The following is an 18,778-nucleotide window of genomic DNA, read 5'->3' on the forward strand; positions in this document are numbered from 1 at the left end:
TTGGGCCTTTCGTCCTTCTTCACTTGGACCTTTGTCCTTCTCCACTTGGACCTTCATCCTTCTCCACTTGGGCCTTTGTCTTTCTCTACTTGGGCCTTCATTCTTCTCCACTTGGGCCTTGCTAAGTATGTCTGCTACCATTTGTTGGAGGGCATCCACTAACTGTTTGGTTTTAGTCCTAGTCATAGGTCCCTGTATTTGGGTATTTTTAGGATTCTCATCATTGACAAAGGCCCAGAGGCAGAGGCACTTCCAAGAATATTAATTTTGGCTGAAGACCCAGATTAATTTGAAGGCCCATGCCAAATATGTTCTATTTTTTTATTTCTAATTATTTTCGTTGTAATTTTGGCCCAAACTGTTTTGGAGGCCCATGTCTATTTTTATCTTTTTGTTCAGATATACTATTTGTATTGGTTTTCGTTTTCAATAAAAGAACTTTTGCATTTGATAAAATTTGGTGAGAGTTTTCCTATGGCTTCTTCGGTCGATGAAGGGGCAAAGTTAATGTACCTCCCCCCGGCCACCCTCCTTCAGTCTGTAGACCCATGGTATCTTCTTCGGTATTCGCTTTGGGTTTCTATACAACCCATTCCACATGCCACTTTAGGGATCCTTGGCCCCCAAGTCACTTAACAGCTTTGTGCCTCCTAGGATCTCGAAGTGGCGGGTACATCATGATAAGATAGGTTACCCCCTCGACAACATTGGATTGGGCGGTTGTGATACACCCTTATATATACACCTCGAAGCATGACCTACAAGGCATATTACACTTGAAAGCTCTCGTGCTAGGTGTCCTTTCTAAAGGAGCAAACTACTTAATGTTAAACAAGTTGCCTCAATAACTTAAGAGAGGGGTGAATTAAGTTTAAAAATTTCCCGCTAATCAAATTTTAATTCTCTCTTGAAATAGAATATGCACACTTAATATGAATGAAGTAAAGAACAATTCAAATGATACTTCTTTAAAATAAGCAAAAAAAATAAAATGCAATAAATTAAAGAAGTTTAGGGAAGAGAGAAATGCAAACTCAGTTTTTATACTAGTTCGGTCACGCCTTGTGCCTACGTCCAGTCTTCAAGCAACTCGCTTGAGATTTTCATTAACTTGTAAATTCCTTTTACAAATTCTGAACCACACAGGGATACCCTTCCCTTGTGTTCAGAGATCCTTACAAATCAAGAGACCCACTGTATCTTGAACAACAATTGTTTGCTTTAAAGTAAGAAGAATATTTCTCTCTTGTAGAAATTAATGTTATGAGATGAAGATCTTATCAGAATCCTTATTGATTTTGCAAGTGTTTGGCCAAGGCTTTCTTTTGAGAGGATGGGACAATTATTATTCTAAAAAACTCTAAAGAATTTCAAACCCAAATCACATATTTATAGACCTTTGGTGGTCTTTCAAAAACTTGTGAACAGTTATGACTTCTTAGAGTTATTTTTTAAATTTCCTCACTTGTAATCGATTACAGATATGTGGTAATCGATTAAACAGTTAATTTTGAAGAGTTATGACTCTTCAAATCTGAATTTCAAAATTTCGTGACTGGTAATCGATTACATAACTTTTGTAATCGATTATAGATTTAAAATTTAAATTTAAAACTTTCTAAAAGTTGTTTAAAACAGTTGTCTCTAGTAATCGGGTACAATCTCTTCGTAATCGATTACACATTCAAAAATTCAAATTCAATTTTTTTTCTCAAACTGTTAAAAACTTATTTTAGCTTCTAGTAATCGATTACAGCCTCTAGGAATCGATTACTAGAGAGAAAAACATATTTTCAAACCTAAGGCCAAACCTTTGCAATCTCTTTTAAGGGATTCTTTTAACATACCATGGACTAATTGTTAATCGTTTCTTTTGAATTCTTGATCTTGACTTTAATCAATCTTGAATAGCTTTTATTTTTGACATCACCAAAAGCTTCATACAACATATACTTCTACAGTTACATGAACAATATCATATTCAAGAAACTCTCCTATGAAGTTTGCTAGGTGTTTTCCCACAATCTCATTCATGATTCTAACAGGCAGGTTATGAACCTGGATCCAGAATAGGACGTGATAGAGACAGACCTGGCAAGGCACCTCATCCAATTCAATATTTTCCACGATAAGCTTCTAATTATCAAAATACCAGGGGCCGCCTAATGTCACCAACTGCAGATCCAGTCTATGAAATAATTGGAACTGGAAAACTCCCCTTTCTATTTATTAGATTGTGACTCCCTTCTTTGGCCTCCAAATCTCGACCATTCGAGCTTTCATGATCTGAACCCGAACCTCTCTCTCTGTTAAAACCTTCCAATTAAACATAGACCTAGGTTAAGTATCTGGTTATGTGCCTCCCCACCATTGAAAACAAAGCCATCGTCCTCCTTAACCATCGAGAGTCTCTTTGTCTCCTTCTCCAATGAACTAGCCATATCTCACACTTAACATCTATTATTTGTATCACTCACAAGCAAGGCACTCACTATCACACAACAAACTCTCAACGGAGGAGAGATCTCACCTAAATAATCATAATATTTTAAATACTTGATAACCTTAATTCAATAGAGATACTCAACCACCAAATCAATACTCAATAGGCATATTTAAATTAAAATTGATAAAAAACAAAAACAAAAAAATTGTTCAAAAATGCAAAACTCAAATCAAACCAATATTTTTTTTATTGATCTATTGTTAAACTAAGCAATTTGGTTCAGTTTGCGGTACAAAACCAAACCAAACCATAATTATTATTTATATTATAATATTTATATTGTTTATTTTAATGTTTTAATTTCATTATTTTGTTAACAGAAACTAGAATAACGATCCTAATTAGGAATATATTTATTAATAATTATATATTAATATAATGCATCATATTATTAATATTCTCCTTAAATGTCGATACTATTAATTTATTTGTTAAAAAAAGTTATATCACAAGTAACAATCGTCTAATGTTCTTTTTTTTCTATGACATTTTTATATATGTCGTTTTTGTAATTATTTGAAAACGAAAGTTTATTCAATCTAAATAAATCTTAATTAAGCAACTCTAATTAAGATCGAGTACTAAAAAATATCAAGCATGGCATTGATAAACTTTTGATTTGGTCATTATAATATTTATTTAGTTACATATAATATATAATAAAATGATTAGATTTATTTTTTACTATTAGGTACATAAATGAATAGAAATTTGACAGATTTTTATTATAAAATGTTTAGCATATTAATAAGTTTCATAAATTTTTATTAATAATATTTTTAGTATAATTTTATTTAAAAGATAAATAAAAAGTAAATTTTTTTTAATGAAATAATTATTTTAGTTAAAACTACAAAATCAATCCAAAATAAATTGCAAATAATTATATATTTTATACTCACAACATGTTTTCTTCCTAAGCATTTTTTTTTACTATTTTGGTCTCACATTTTTCTTGTTTCTCTCTCTTTTTTATGTCATTTGACTCATTTAATCTTTATTTATATTAATTCATTACAACTCAATTATACAATTCTTAAGATAAAACTAATATCTTATATTATTTATCTTAAATATAAATATAAGATAAAATTAAAATATTTAAAAATAGAATATAAAACAAATATCATATCTTATGTTGTGGTTTGTTATTTAAACTATATATATGTTCTATTCTTGTCAAATATTTGTTATAATAAATATATTTTATTTTTAGGATGTTACAAAATAGTGTTGTTGAAATAATTGATTTTTATTTTAGTAAGTATGTAATTAAATACTTATATATATATATATATATATATATATATATATATATATATATATATATATATATATATATATAATTTAATATTAAACGAGTTCACAACAAGTTAAGTCAATGAATTTAAAAATTAAAATTTATAATCCAATTCAAAAGTCAACAAATTTAAATGAATAAGATTGAATTCGAGTCAAACACATCAAACTATTTGGTAATTTGACTTAATATGGATTTATAGGTGAACAGCTTGTACTATGTTAAGAGAACATGTGAAACAAAATGCTCGGAATGAAACCCAAATTTTACATGTTTAAATTTTAAAGAAAACAATACCATGTGAACAAGCTGAAAAGTGTCATGGTATAAACATTGAACGGTAGTTTGAGTCTTCAAGGACTTCACGAAAAACTAAAAGTAAACAGATTTTATTTTATTTTGACAGAACGAATAACGAAAAGGAAGATTAATATCAACCGGATACTCCAAATTCTAAAACAATGTTTAATTTATCACTTTCCCAACACAAATAACGAAAAGGAAGATTATACAGGATAAAATGAATACAAGAAAAAAGTAGTTATTATTAATTTTTTTAAATTCTATTTTACTTCTCTTCATTGAAAACAAGGTCCTTATATTTTTCTATATTCTTAACATTCATTCTCAATAAAAATTAGAGCATGCAATTCCTTTTCGGCCTAGGAAGGTAGGACAGGAGTACTGCCTAGACATGGTAATGGGGCGGGTCGAATATGGGTATTGTTTCTCCAATTTTTTATCCCGACTCCTCAACATATCCCCATACCCGTATCCAATACCCGACAGGTTTGAGTTTATTGTCCCATCCCCGTACCCGTCGGGTATCGGATATCCCCAATCCCGTTCCACACACCATTTAGAAAAATATTTTTTTAAAAAAAAAATATTAAAAATTTGATTTTAGAAAAAAATAAATTGATTGTTAAACATTTATTTTTAACTACTTATATATCAATAAATTTATTATAACGCGTGTGTCTACATAAATAGTTAAGAAAATAATATTAAATTATGTAAAAATTTTAAAATAAAATTAACTAGTAATAAAAATTATATGTCTTTTGATTAAATTATGCAAAAATTCTAAAGATTTTAAGTGGCGGAGCGGGTTCGGGTTCTGGGTCGGGGTCGGGACGGGTCTAGTAATCTCATACCCGTACCCGTACTCAACTTTTGGTTATCAGGGAAAACCCGAACCCATACTCACATCTGGTCAACTCGGATATTATCTGTCAAAGTCGGGACGGATTCGGACGGGTACCCACGGATATAAGTTTTCTTGCAATGTCTAGTAAAGCCTAGCCTGCCTCCAAATCATAATAAGACTCTTAATCCATTGCTGTAATAATTTCATAGATGCTTTAGATGTTCTTCTCTAATCATAATTAAAATTTATCGTGATAACCTACGTAATAAAATTAAGTAACATAAATTATTACTGTACAACTCAAATTTTAATCAGAAAACATCTAACGAACTGTATATGTAAATCTTGTACTAAAAAGTACAATAAAAAGCGAAAAAATATCCATATAGATAGATTGGAAGTTGAAATTATAATTCAAACACAACATAGCCAGAGAAAGAGACAATCATGAGTTTTAAACAAATAATCATCTACTACGAAATGAACCTAAAACCTATCAATTTTGTCACCCTTAACAACAGGATTCGCCTTCGCAATCGCTTCGCGGGCCTCACCCTTAAAATCATAGGTGCACTTGTGTTTCTCCGGGTAACGATGCACCCCACAGAAGGTACTCCCACACTTGCACACAAAACCGGTTAAACCCACTTTTTTGTTGCATGTCCCACACCGGTTCGCCGGTTTCGACGGACCCTCCGTGCCCTGCGACGGCTCCGCCGGCGAGGGTGGCTTTGCTGAGCAGAGCACAGACTTCATTGATGCAAGCTCCTCTTCGAGACAGAGGTCCTTGTAGCATTTGGAGCAGAGGTTTAGCTTCTCGGAAGTTCCGAAGAAACCGCAGTTGTTGGCGCAGGGTTTCCGCTCCGAAGAACCCATGATGATGCCTCAACCTCAACACTCGTGTTTTTCTAACAGGGTTTTGTGAAACTGCGAAACACAGTATATAAAGACCAAAATTACGTGTGAACTGTTATGCCTGTTTGGTAAGTTTTGCAAACACTGTCGAAGAATCACGTGGATATACTACGTGTATGCTTCTTGGCAACTGTACGCAGTTAAAGGTATTTTTAATTTTAATTATCAAACACATAATTGCTTAATACTCCTATTATTACTATCATTCACAAAGTCTGATTACTAACATGCATTTAATTAAATGTGTGTAATTAAAAAACATTAATTGAATAAATGTTTTCTCAACATGCGTTTAATTAATAGACGTGTTCAAAACGTGAGGGATAAGAGAAGTCATTAGGATCTAATTAATGTAGGTTCAGAAATTATTAATAATTTTCTAAAATATTTATAATTTTCCATGTATGCAATATCGCCATTCCTCATATTTAACAATATATTCTTTACCAAAATAGACAATTTATTGTTTACCCCAAAAAAAATATATTGTTTACCAAAAAAGACAATATATTGATGGAGTATGTAAAATTTATTTTTAATTTTTTTCATCAAGATATTAGTATGAAGTTGTTCTTAACAAAAATAGTGACTAATCTTCTTTCAAAATGCGAGTGCACTTAAATATGTATTTTTCTCTCAACAAATTTTATTTCATATTTGAACCACTTGATTAATTTAATTGAGATATTAATTTTAATAATTTTTCTTATTATTGATACTAAGTTTTAGTAAAGACTAAGTTAGGAAAAAATTATTTTTAATTAAAATTGATATGATTAATTAGTTTTCTTAATTATTGTATCATATTTTTTTCCTTATATTTTAGACTAGAAGGAATATATTACATTTATTAAACTTAATAAATATATTGTATTTCATAAATATTTTATTTAATAATTTCATTGAATTATTTATATATAATATTTAATAAATATAATAAATAATACTATTTAATATTTATACAGATAATACTACATTAATAACCTTATTAATTTAAATACAAACTTCATCTGTCCCAATTTATTTGAGGTTTAAGGCTTTTAGTATAAGAATTCAGATTTGGCAATAATCCAAGCCACATATGGTTTAGCATTTTCGTTTCACGGAATGACGGCATATGATGAAGAATTGGCAATGGTAAAAAAATCAACAACAACCTTGGCTTCATTCAAAAGGTAACCCATATGTTTCATCTTTACCCCCTCTAGGTCTTGAAGACATATATGAAAATGAGTTCCCTCATTGTTCACTCCTCTCACTCTTGGCGCAAGGATATCATGCAATCAATTCTGACTTCAAATCCAGAACCTACGTACCACTACTAAATGTTGAAAGAGGAGGACTCTCAAATCTGGAAACTCACGTCCAAAACAGCTTACAACAACATCATGGAGTCTATAACTTATGACAGCAATTACAAGGTTGAAGGCCAATGGCAGAACGTGTGGAATATTAAAGCTCCTCCCAAAACAAAACACCATCTTTGGTGCATTCTCCGTGACTGTCTTCCGGTTCGACAACGCTTGCTCCAAAAGGGAGTTCATTGCCATTTACTGCAATAAATTTGCAACTATGCTGTGGGCTATTTGGCGAAGAAGAAATTAATACTACGATTTGGGAAAATGAAGAAATCTCACCTCGAACAGCAGTGACCATTGTTATTCAGAATCATGCTGGCTGGCTCCTTGCTCGACCTTCTCTCATTAATTACAAACAATGACTCAGCCATTCTGCATCGTGACAAATGGTTGAAACCACAACTCAAGGACGTGTCAAATGTAACATAGACGCCGCAATTTTTGAGTCAGAAAAATGTTTTGGAGCTGGGTTCTGCTTAAGGGATGATCTCGGGCAATTTTTAATTGCAAAAACTGCATACCAACACGGAGTCCCGAAACCCGCGGTAGCAGCCATGTCTTTTATCAAGTTCCTTCTTGTATTGCCTCTTCTATTTTGAATGAAAGTATATTAGTTTCCCATTGTCAAAAAAGTATAAGAATTAAGAAACACAATAAATATTTTAGATTTCATAAAAAATAAGATTTTTATGAATGCATTCTCAAAACACTCTTCTCAAGATATTTTTATTAGTTGACATTTATTAGAAATTATAACTATCTATATATCTCAAGTTTTATTTAATGAATCTTTCTTATGATTTTTTTAATTTTCAATAAATTTTAACAGAAAAATATGTTAAAAATTGTATTTCCAAAAGTCATTCGTAATTTTTTTTATTATAATATGCAATTTTTACTATTTTTATTATCCTTCATGTTAATTAGATTCTCTCTCATTTGTACTTATTTTTTGTTTTCTCATTTTATAATAAATGGTTAAAGATATAATAGAAAAAATATTTAAAACCTCATTAATATTATAAGATGACATTTAAAAGAAAATATTTTTTACTAAATTGTCGTAAAATAGAACAAAGAAGTATATTATTACACTCATTTAAGTATAATTTACTTATAAATGGGCACAACTTTTTGGGGACTACAAGGAGCCATAGGCTCCAAACTTTTTGAATATATATATACACACACGGTTCACTAAATCAATGGTTGATGACTGATGATTGTTAGTCTTGATTTTTTTGAGAGAAGAGGCAATTGATGATTTGATGTTTGGTACGAATGTGGGTGTGTTGTTGGTTTGTGAAATTATTTTTGGTCGGCTTGAGTGTTTGCGAATGATAATGGCAATGCTTACTCAAATAGTCAAATGAGTTTAATGCTCTTTTTTTGGTTCTGTGTATTTCTTTTGCTTTTGAAATGAGTTTAATGCTCTATTTGAAAGAAATAATAGATATAAAAGAAAGATATTTAAATTGAAATAAAATATAAAAGATGCAAGGCTCACATGAAACTTATATTATTTCAATATTTCGCCTGATCAGATTATTTTTTTTAAAAAAAATATTTTCTTTTATATATTTAGGAAAAAAGGTTAGTTAAATTTAGATGAAATTTTGACAAAAAAGTAATTTTTATTCAACTATTATTTTTGGCACCTCCAATTGTTTTGTTCAACCCCGCCACTGCTATAAATAGGTTGATAGATAGATCATATCCGGGTTAGGAATTTCAGTCTTCGAGTAACGTACATATATTTGTACAGAAAATCTACATATACAAATTCGCTCACTATACAAATTTATTAATTAGTACAGAGTCACAAAATTGATAGGTTCTTTCACATACAGTGTTTAGATTGATGCATGAAGTCAAATTCATATCACATCTTTTTCTTTTATATCAAGTTCTCTTCCATGTCATTAGTTAAGTATCCAAATAATATATCCTTTTGAGTTACAGCAATGATTGAGTGAATGAATTATTCCAAAGGAAAATCTTATATACTGTGTTTGATTCCTCACATTCCCTACCACACAAGAAACTGCGAGGTAGTTGCTAGTGCTCCCTACGCTCTTAGTTGGTGCCACAACATAGCCGCGTGTCGAATTTCAATTGGATATACATCCAAACATTGCCGAGATGTCGGTTCCGAACTAATATATATCTTTCTCTCTCCTCTCAAACAAAAAATCGCACATAACAAAAGCTACGTTATCGTTACATTATCTTCAGAAAAAAGAAATACAAGAAACAAAAGACAACAGACAACATAACTTAACCGGAGCCAGCCCAAAGATGCTTAAACATGACTTATTAGCTTTTTTTTTTAATTAGAAATATCCTTCACATGAGATAGTCATATTCCAATAAAATATAATTATGATTATTATGAAGATAAAATTCTTCCTCCAGTCATATTTAAAACTCAAATTTAATTTTTTAATTAAACTTAAATAATCCTATGTCAATTAATTTATATATAATTATATGAAAAAATAATCATATTTGAATCAAATATAATCAAATTCTCTTTAGAAACTCTAATCCGAAATAACCATCTACTAATTACAATAACAAACGGAACATACCCCACAGTTAAAGAAAATCAAAAGTCTCCCTAATACAAGAAGACTTATATCAAGATACTAAAACAAATGCAACAGGTGCTCTTGTCTATACATAAGAAACTTAATCTTCCTAATAACCTCTATTACAAAAAATTGATAATCCTCAAAAATCAGTTTGTTCCTAAACAGTCACATGTACTATATTGTAATTGCTATAGTCAGACAACGTAATTTTCCTTAAACACCTGATGTAGATCTGCCCCTAATTTCAGTTGACAGTAGACTTGACACCTATAATATATTCATAGACTTTGCGCAATTGTTCATTGGTGCTCCAAGATTGAATCCTTTTTTTGGCTTCTTCCTCTTTGGAGATAATAAAGTCCGAATCCTTTTTTTGGCTTCTTCCGTACTTAGCTCATTGTAATTCCACACATCGCTCGCTCTGAAATAGTAATGGTGAACCCACCGAACCCATAGAGGCATAAATTCCCTTCTTTCAGAGAACAAACTAATGACGAAGCAAACAAGGACTTGATTTTGCCCATATCCGTTCTGCCCCACAGAAAAAATTACAGTTGATCATGCGCTTGGGGTCAGCAATAACAGCTTTGTTAAAATTTAATTCAATAGTTGTAGAAAATAAATTATAAATTATTAAAATTAAAGATTAATGGCGATTATAAAGTTCCCAAAGAGTGAGGTCCACGTAGTAGTAACGGCAAAGAAACCAAACTCCACGCCTCCTCCTTTGAAAGTAATCAATCCATCATCGATCGATGCCGTTGCAACACCCGTCACTCCAAAGCCGCGTGTCGTTCTAGAGCGAAACGGCAGCGTTTCGACCAGGTGATTTTATTGCAGTGCCTCAACTCGATTAGATCAACTCACCTGGATGCTGGGTGGGAACAGAAGAGAAAAACCGAAATAGAAACATAAAAAGTAGCTGCCAATTTCACGTTCTCATTCTCCGAATTAAAACCTCATTCCTCAATCCGCAAGTTTCTCGTGACCCTTCTCATCATCATCCTCCTCGTCGTCGTCGTCTTCGTGCCCTAATCGGTTCTCACGTTGCGGGTGCAGATGATTGATCGATTGATTGGGCTATAAAACGCTGCCACCGACCATGATCAACCATTCATAATCCAAAAAGAAAAAAAAATTCTTGTTGTGTGGTGGGTTTTTTTTTTTTTTTGGGATTGTTTTGTTTTTTGCATTTCCCGATGACGTATTACGAGACTGATGGTGGTGGTCGGAGAGAAGAGGTCGTGCCGGACGTTACCCTCACAATCCAATCCGATGATGGCAATGGGGACTATGTGAAACTGAGGGCCAACGCCGACGACGGTTCTCCTCCGGGTGCGGCGGCGGAGCTTTCTCCGCCGACGCTAAGAGCCGCCGTGTGGTATTGGGTGAAATTGGTGGTGTTGTTTCTATTCCTGGGGTTTTTGGCTGTGGTTGTGCTCGTCTGGGTCGGACCCTATTTCATAGACAAGGTTTGTGCTTTTTTCTCCCACTAGCTATTATTGGATTTGGGGTTTGTTTTTCCCTTGTAAAGTTTTGATTTTTGGGAATGAAATTGCCGAATTCTGCATTCTTTATGCATTAAAATGTTACTGAATTATAATGGGTACTTCAATTTTTTGTTATTTTTTGCAGGAGATTATTCCGATTATAAATTGGGAGACAGAGACTTTCAGTACTCCAGTGTTAACTGTTTTGGTGTTTGCATCTGTGGCAATATTCCCAACCCTACTTTTGCCATCTACACCTTCCATGTGGGTGGCTGGAATGACATTTGGTTATGGCTTTGGGTTCTTGCTAATTATATCTGCAGCAGCTATTGGTGTATCACTCCCTTTTGTCATCGGCAAACTCTTCCACCATAAAATTGAAGTACATGCTTTGTCTTGAATTTTAGTTGTTTTTTTTTGTTTGTTTCTGTGTGCAGGTGTTTGTCTTGCCTCTACTAATATGAATCCAATGTTTTGTGAATCTATTATGCAGGGGTGGCTGGAGAAGTATCCGAAAAAAGCTTCTATTCTAAGATCTGCTGGTGGAGGGAGCTGGTTTCATCAGTTCCGGGCTGTTGCCTTTATCAGAATTTCCCCATTCCCATACTTAATCTTCAACTATTGTGCTGTGGCAATAAATGTTAAGTATGGGCCTTATATAGTTGGGTCCTTGGTAGGAATGGTGCCGGAAATATTTGTTGCAATCTATACGTAGGGTTCCTCTCTCTCTCTCTAATTCACTCTTTTTTAGTTATACTAGGAAATTGTTTGTGTTTTACTTGGTTGCATACATGCTTATAATATCTAACATTGGCATTTGGAATATGTCATGTATACTTAAAGTAACGAGTGGGGTGACCATTTTTTGCTCACTTTTGGTCCCTTTGGATGTCCATGCCATTCTGTGCATCTAGGTTGTGTAATTGGCTTGAATAACTCTAGCTCCAGCATGATTATGTTTAGCATAATATGATTGTTTCTAGGAACGACATTGTTTACTCTATGCTTTTTTTATCTGGTAAGAACTGTTTTGGTTAGATATATGGTTTTGAATTTTTAATAACTGATACAATCCAGAGTCCTGCAAACTCTCTTCATCTTGCCTTACCATGTTTTCATGTTTCCCATTGTTGCAATATGTTCCTTTCATGATTATTCTTAATTAATTAGATCCAAGATTGATTTGTGAACTGATGAATCTTTAATATATTGGAGAAAGTGAGATATGCGTTCAAAAGTCATTTCCATTTTTGTGGTGTGTTATTGTTCTTGCCTTCTTTGTAAAAAAAAAATTCTGGTGGCATTTAGCAGTATAATTTCTTTATGCTCATCAAAGTTTCACACAAGTGCAATTTTTAATAAGTGAGCATCTTCGTATTGTGTCCTCACATTGTGATCTTCTGTTAATTTGACCATGGAGAATATAGAGTTGGAGAATTTGAGTTATCTATGAGGTAGATTATTGTTTTTCTTGGAGCAGTTGAGTGTTTAGTTCGCTCTTGTTTCCCTCGTTTTAGGAATGCTGTCAATCGCCTGAGCTTTATATCACAAACTGTTCTATGACTTTATATAGAAGTAAGAGATTGATCTGTTTCCATGCATGGCATGTGTGGCTTCTTCTTAAATACATCAATATACTGGCTTTTTGTCTGCTAAATGGTTATGGTTGTGTATTTATGGGACTAATTTACTCAGGAATGCCTGATTGCATACCTACGGAAACTCTGAATTGCAACTGGTTCCACAATTCAAAACTTAAGACTTTCAATCATATGGCTGTCCTCCCTTGTCTAATACCATCTATCACTGTTTGTCACCTATGCTACCATAGTTTCAATGCCACTCTTGACTCGAGAAAGGGCAGCCATAACTGCCATGCCATCAATTCAGAATGCAGTTGTTTTTGAATGTCACTAAGATTTTTTCATTATGTCATCAACTCACCATATTTTGGTAGGGGGTTTAAGGAAAGCAAATGTAAGTGCAGCATAGATTATTTGATTCTCACTAGCCAAATACCTAAAGCTCTAACCAACGAGGGTTGTTCAACTGGTAGGATTGGTTTGAAAAAATGGTCTAGGGACTAGGCTAGGGTTTGATTTCTACCTGTGGCCTATCATCAAGTTTCTGTGTAAGCCTTTGTTGTGGCTTTTAGATTGCTCTGACCTTGTACTAGGGCTACTTCCCCTCCTAAACTTTTTCTTACTGGAAGAAAAACTTATGCTCTTATGGGAAGAAAAAAAAGAGGCTTGCACCATAATATTCTTTTTTGCTTTGAGAATGTATCTTTACTTACTGTAGCTGTAAATTCAATATTGGATTTTTTCTTTATCTTTAGTTCCTCCTCTCGGTTTTTTGCCCTGAAAATTTGTCTTTCAATGCCATGCTTGAATTTATTTCCTTCAAAAGCATTTTATCTAATAATGGTAATGACTTTGCCATTAGTTAGTGTTTTTCCTTTTCTTCATCTTTGCATCTGACATGTATTTTATGCTACACCTGTAATCCATTATTGCAGGTTACCCCATTTCAAATGTTGGCTGGTTTAAAAATAGAAACTAATGTTGCAAATTATCTGGACCCGCATGAACTCATTGTATACTTAATTTGGTTATTTTTGCAGTGGAATTTTGATTCGGACATTAGCTGATGCTTCATATGAAAAGCATTCTCTATCTGCCCCACAAATTATTCTCAATGTGGCAGGCTTCTGTATAACGGTGGCGACAACCATCTTTTTCACAGCTTATGCTAGGAGACGGCTTGATGAGTTACAAAGGGAGGAGGATCCATTGTTGCAGTAGTCCAGAAATTTTAGTCTGGCTTCGTTCATTGTTTCCTTATATGAAATTGCTTTTATGAGGAAACATTATTCCATGGGAAGAGTTGACCGTCAAATGTATTATAACTAGTGGGATGGGTTGACCAAGGAAAGGATATTGGAGGAACAAGCTAACATGGCCAACACCTATTTTTAGTTCAGCATTTCCATTCCTTGTTTCCTTATATTGTTTACAGAAATTGTTTTATTTGTTAGCGCTTCTATCTCATTTATCATTGTATATGAATGAAATTCCCGATTTATATAGCATTTGAATCCAATGCCTCAATATTTGTTGACTTGCTACAGGAATTATGTTTTGTCTGCATGGATTTCTTTTTCTCAGTTTAACATTTCATTTACTGGGGCAGACAAATAAATGCTTTTCGCATGTACTACTCAACTCATACCATACTCGGCAATAATATGATGGCATTATGAAGGGAACACTTTATTTGGGGGGACACATCGTGGATATGGTGGAGGGGCCTCACCATTAGAAGGGTGGGGAATAGCTAGAGACAAGAATTTGGATATAAATAAATACGATATGGTAATGGTCATGTTTGGAAAATATTATTGGTGAATTTTACAGTTAATCATGGTGGAATTTTACGCAACAGTAATTGTCTTTCTCTTTAATGTAGTTATACATACTATATTATATTAATCAACAACGTAAGAATGTCTAGATTCGCGAAAGAAAATCAAGATGGAGATAGAGAATATTTATGAAAAATAAACTTTACTATTCTTATTCTTATGTTGTCTTCTATAAACAGAGCTGTTAACAAGATTGAAGAGACACCTTTGATGAGATTTGCACTTACAAATTTTCTAAATTACATCTATACTTTGTTAATGTTTTTTTTTTTTTTTTTTATGTAGAATGGTAACAAGGTTAGAATCTAGAACATTACAAATATTACCTAAACCTTTTTATCACTAATTCTAGTGGTTTAATACTTTGATAATGTTAATAATTATATTGAAAATTTTAGTTTTGATAAAGTTTACGAGTTTATTTTGATATAAATTAGAAAGGATTTTGAGCTTTTTTTTTACTAAAAGTAAACTTTGCATATTTAGTAGAGAAATTTCAGAAGCTATTCGATTTATATTCAAATAGATCTTAAGAATGTCATAACTACAGCTATTCGACTTATATTCAAACAGATCTTAAGAATGTCATAACTACAGTAGTTGAAAAAAAAATAGAACTTTAAGAACATAAATAATTATTATAGATTTATTAAAAAATACTTCTTTGTTTATTTTAATATTTATTGATGTCATTTGACTCTTAAAGATTTTTGTATTAATATTGTGTTCGGATACTATTCGAATTTAATTTTTAATAAAAATAATTCTTGATTAAAAAGTTACTTCTTGATCGAACTTTAAATTAATCATATTTATTTTTCTCAAACCCAAAAATAAGATAAAAAAATATTATTTAAGGCTATTTAATAATTAACTATTAACAATTTAACATGTTATTATGTTATTGGAGTTCTTATTTTTTTTGTTTTATAAAATTTTTTGCTGAAATATTTTTATTTATATCAAAAAAGTTTTGCTGGAATAGTATGAATACCAAACATTGAACATTTGAATTATGAAGCTTTTGCTACGGGTTTCAAATTTCAAATGGATACCTTTCTTTTCAGTACGATTATTGTTGATATATTTGTTTGTCAAATTCTTTTAATAGTAATACAATTATATATATATATATATATATATATATATATATATATATATATATATATATATATATATATATATATTTCATTAAAACGAAGTATAGTTTAATTAGTTAAGTAAAACATGTGATTTATTATCAATTTCTAAATACTTTTTTTAATTCTTACGTAACAAACAACAAATCTTTCATTAAAACTAATATCATATTTTTTTGTATTAACCAATTGTTAATAAAAAGCGACATGCGTGACACACACACATGCTACTTAAATAAAAAAAACAAATTACACTCACAAAAATTAAGCTTTTTTCAAATTATATATAATACCGTTATTTTTTCTATTCCTTTACTACTCTTTTTATATTTAAAAATATTACACTGACATACTCTTATATTATTTTTTAAAAACATTATACTCATATTCTATCACAGGTTATAGTGACTCCAATGGTTAAAAAAGGAGAGAGTGTGTATAGTTAGAAGAAACCTCATAGATGATTAATGTAATTTATTCTTAATTAAAATAGACTTTCATTGTATTTTCGTTTAAATATTTTATATTTTTCTTTTATCAATATATAAATATTATACGTCCCATGTTGTTATAATTTTGGCAGTTAGTAGATAAAATATGATGTGAAAAAAATAATTTAAATAATTTAAAACTAAAGAATATAAATACAAATAATTAAAGCTATAAACAATAAAATTACGCATACCTTAATTACAAAGAGTAAAAGTGAAATTACTGATATATTTAATGTAAAGAAAGAAAATGAAGAAAAGAAAAACATGAATAATAATATATTTTTCTATTTGGTTGAAAAATAAAAGAATTATAAAAACAAAATTTTATTTTATTTTTCTATTTCTATTTTCCCTTTAAAACAAAGAAAAGTAAAATATGAATGATAAAATATTTTTTATTTGGTCGAATACCAAATAAAAATAATTTATATTTATATTTTTCTCATTTATTTTAACTTTTATTTTGCTGAAACATAAAAAAGCATTTTTTTTTCATTTATGTTCTACAAAACTAGTTAAAAAGTTAGCTGAAAATTAAAAAATTAACGAATAATATAAAAGTTTTAAGGTAACTTATTAAAGTATTTTAATAAAAATAGTTGTTAAAATAATTAAAAAATATAAAATGACATATTTAAAAATAATAATAATAAAATATAAAATTAGAGACTATCATTTTAAAAAAAGTTACCTTAAATAATGTTTCAAAAAATATTAAAATATACTAAAAAAATATTAAAATTTAATTAAAAAATTTATTTATCAACCAAACAAATTTATCGAGTAATAAACTTTTTTTAAAATAAACTGAAATGATTTGGCGAAGTTTACTCAGAACATAATTCTTAATTCTTCATTGGATTCGCATGTTCCACACTAGCTAGGAGTTTATACTAAAAGGAGTGGAACCCAGCTAATACTAGGGACCTCCAATACTGGTCATCATTGCCAAGGACAAGAGAACCATCCAGGTGCAATAAGACAATACTTTAGGTTCAATTTGACTTCATGTCCAATAAATAAGTTAAAGTTGTCTATTTAAAAAAAATTAAAATTCATGTATGTTGGATTATTTTATTACAGAAATATATTTGTTTTTATTTTAAACAAAATAAAAATAGCTTATTCAAAATATTTTCAAACATATTAAAAGATTTTTAGATTTAAACATCAGTTTAGTTAATTAAATATTTTATATAATATTATTTATTGATTTAGTGTCTCTTTAATTTATATTTTGATAAAAATAATTTTAGAATGTTAAATATAATTAAAATATACATCTAAATTAATTTGAATCATTTGATTTTATTGAAATATGTATTTTTTTTATTAAAAATGTGAGTCTAACTTGTACACAATTAGACTCATTTTAGATATGTTATTTTAGTTTTATCAGGCTTTCAAAAAATCTGCCACAAAATTGATATACTAAGTAAATTTTATATTAAAGAAAGATATTAAATTTATTTAAGCTAAACATTATCAGGATAGGATGTAATTGTAGTTATATTTTTAAGCTACATTTACTACTCAACCGTAAATTTTATTACTTAAATTGTTTTCTCGTATTTTATCATTTTTCAAATTTTTTTCACATCACGCAAATTTTTTTTTTCACAAGAAAGAGAGTTATATATGGACAATATAATTTTTTTTACACATTCTTTTAATTATAATTCTAATTATAATTATCATGTATAATAAATTTATTAACTTTTAAAATAATTATTTTAAAATAATTTAAATAATAAGTTATGATTGAATAATCATGTAATTTTTTATGCTATTTTATATTTTTAATATATGGACATTAATTCTTTTTTTCATATACTAGTTTACTAATATGTTGGTAATAAAATAATATCATTTTAAAAAAATAAAAATATTGACAAAATAATATATTACTTAGATGTGTTTAGACTTGTAAGTGATCAATAAAATGTGAAAAATTGAAATAGTAAAATGTGTAAAAGAAATTGAGCGATAAAATTCAAAAAATAATAATAATAAAGTGATAAAATATATAATTAAATTTAGTTTTAAAATTAGAGTACAAGTAACCAAGAACAAAATATTGCAAATTTTTTTTTAGTTTGAGGAAAAAAAGATTACAAATTGATGTAACAGAAAGGCCAAAATGAGCAGGCGCCGAAATTGCAGAGTCGTCTCGTGGACAGGATCTCGCTGCCCGAAACATATCCCAAATCTTTAATCTAATCCTAAATATCACAACATAATGTCACCCCAGAAGTAGCACATCATAGACAAACACAAATGAAATTCCCCATTTTCTATACGGATAAAAAACTACCAAAATTCCACCAACTTCTTTCCCTTCAAATTTTAAACACCCATAAATCGGTCCTATAATAGTAAAAACCAAACTCTTAATAAATTCAAATTTT

At 30.3% G+C, this 18,778-nt stretch overlaps 2 protein-coding genes across 2 annotated transcripts; one reads left to right on the top strand and one right to left on the bottom strand.

Annotated features, from left to right (window-relative positions):
• Window positions 1-5,442: 5,442 nt before the first annotated feature.
• Window positions 5,443-5,832, bottom strand: LOC100787871 (zinc finger A20 and AN1 domain-containing stress-associated protein 1). The gene has a single exon (XM_003550845.5). The coding sequence runs from the start codon at window positions 5,830-5,832 to the stop codon at window positions 5,443-5,445; it is 390 nt and encodes a 129-aa protein (XP_003550893.1).
• Window positions 5,833-10,482: 4,650 nt separating this feature from the next.
• Window positions 10,483-14,404, top strand: LOC100788409 (transmembrane protein 64). The gene is made up of 4 exons (XM_003550846.5): window positions 10,483-11,295; window positions 11,459-11,695; window positions 11,807-12,024; window positions 13,937-14,404. Exons 1-4 carry the CDS (start codon window positions 11,023-11,025, stop codon window positions 14,115-14,117), a joined length of 909 nt encoding a protein of 302 aa, XP_003550894.1. The 5' UTR covers window positions 10,483-11,022; the 3' UTR covers window positions 14,118-14,404.
• The last annotated feature ends 4,374 nt before the right edge of the window (window positions 14,405-18,778 follow it).

This window comes from Glycine max, chromosome 17 (assembly GCF_000004515.6).
Source record: "Glycine max cultivar Williams 82 chromosome 17, Glycine_max_v4.0, whole genome shotgun sequence".
Taxonomy (NCBI): Eukaryota; Viridiplantae; Streptophyta; class Magnoliopsida; order Fabales; family Fabaceae; genus Glycine; species Glycine max.

What these genes read in the sequence shown, in the direction of transcription:
- LOC100787871 (XM_003550845.5), bottom strand. Translation starts at nt 5,832, where the DNA reads ATGGGTTCTTCGGAGCGGAAACCCTGCGCCAACAACTGCGGTTTCTTC.
- LOC100788409 (XM_003550846.5), top strand. Translation starts at nt 11,023, where the DNA reads ATGACGTATTACGAGACTGATGGTGGTGGTCGGAGAGAAGAGGTCGTG. An exon ending in GACCCTATTTCATAGACAAG is followed by an intron (nt 11,296 to 11,458) that starts GTTTGTGCTTTT and finishes TATTTTTTGCAG; the next exon opens with GAGATTATTCCGATTATAAA. An exon ending in ATATTTGTTGCAATCTATAC is followed by an intron (nt 12,025 to 13,936) that starts GTAGGGTTCCTC and finishes TTATTTTTGCAG; the next exon opens with TGGAATTTTGATTCGGACAT.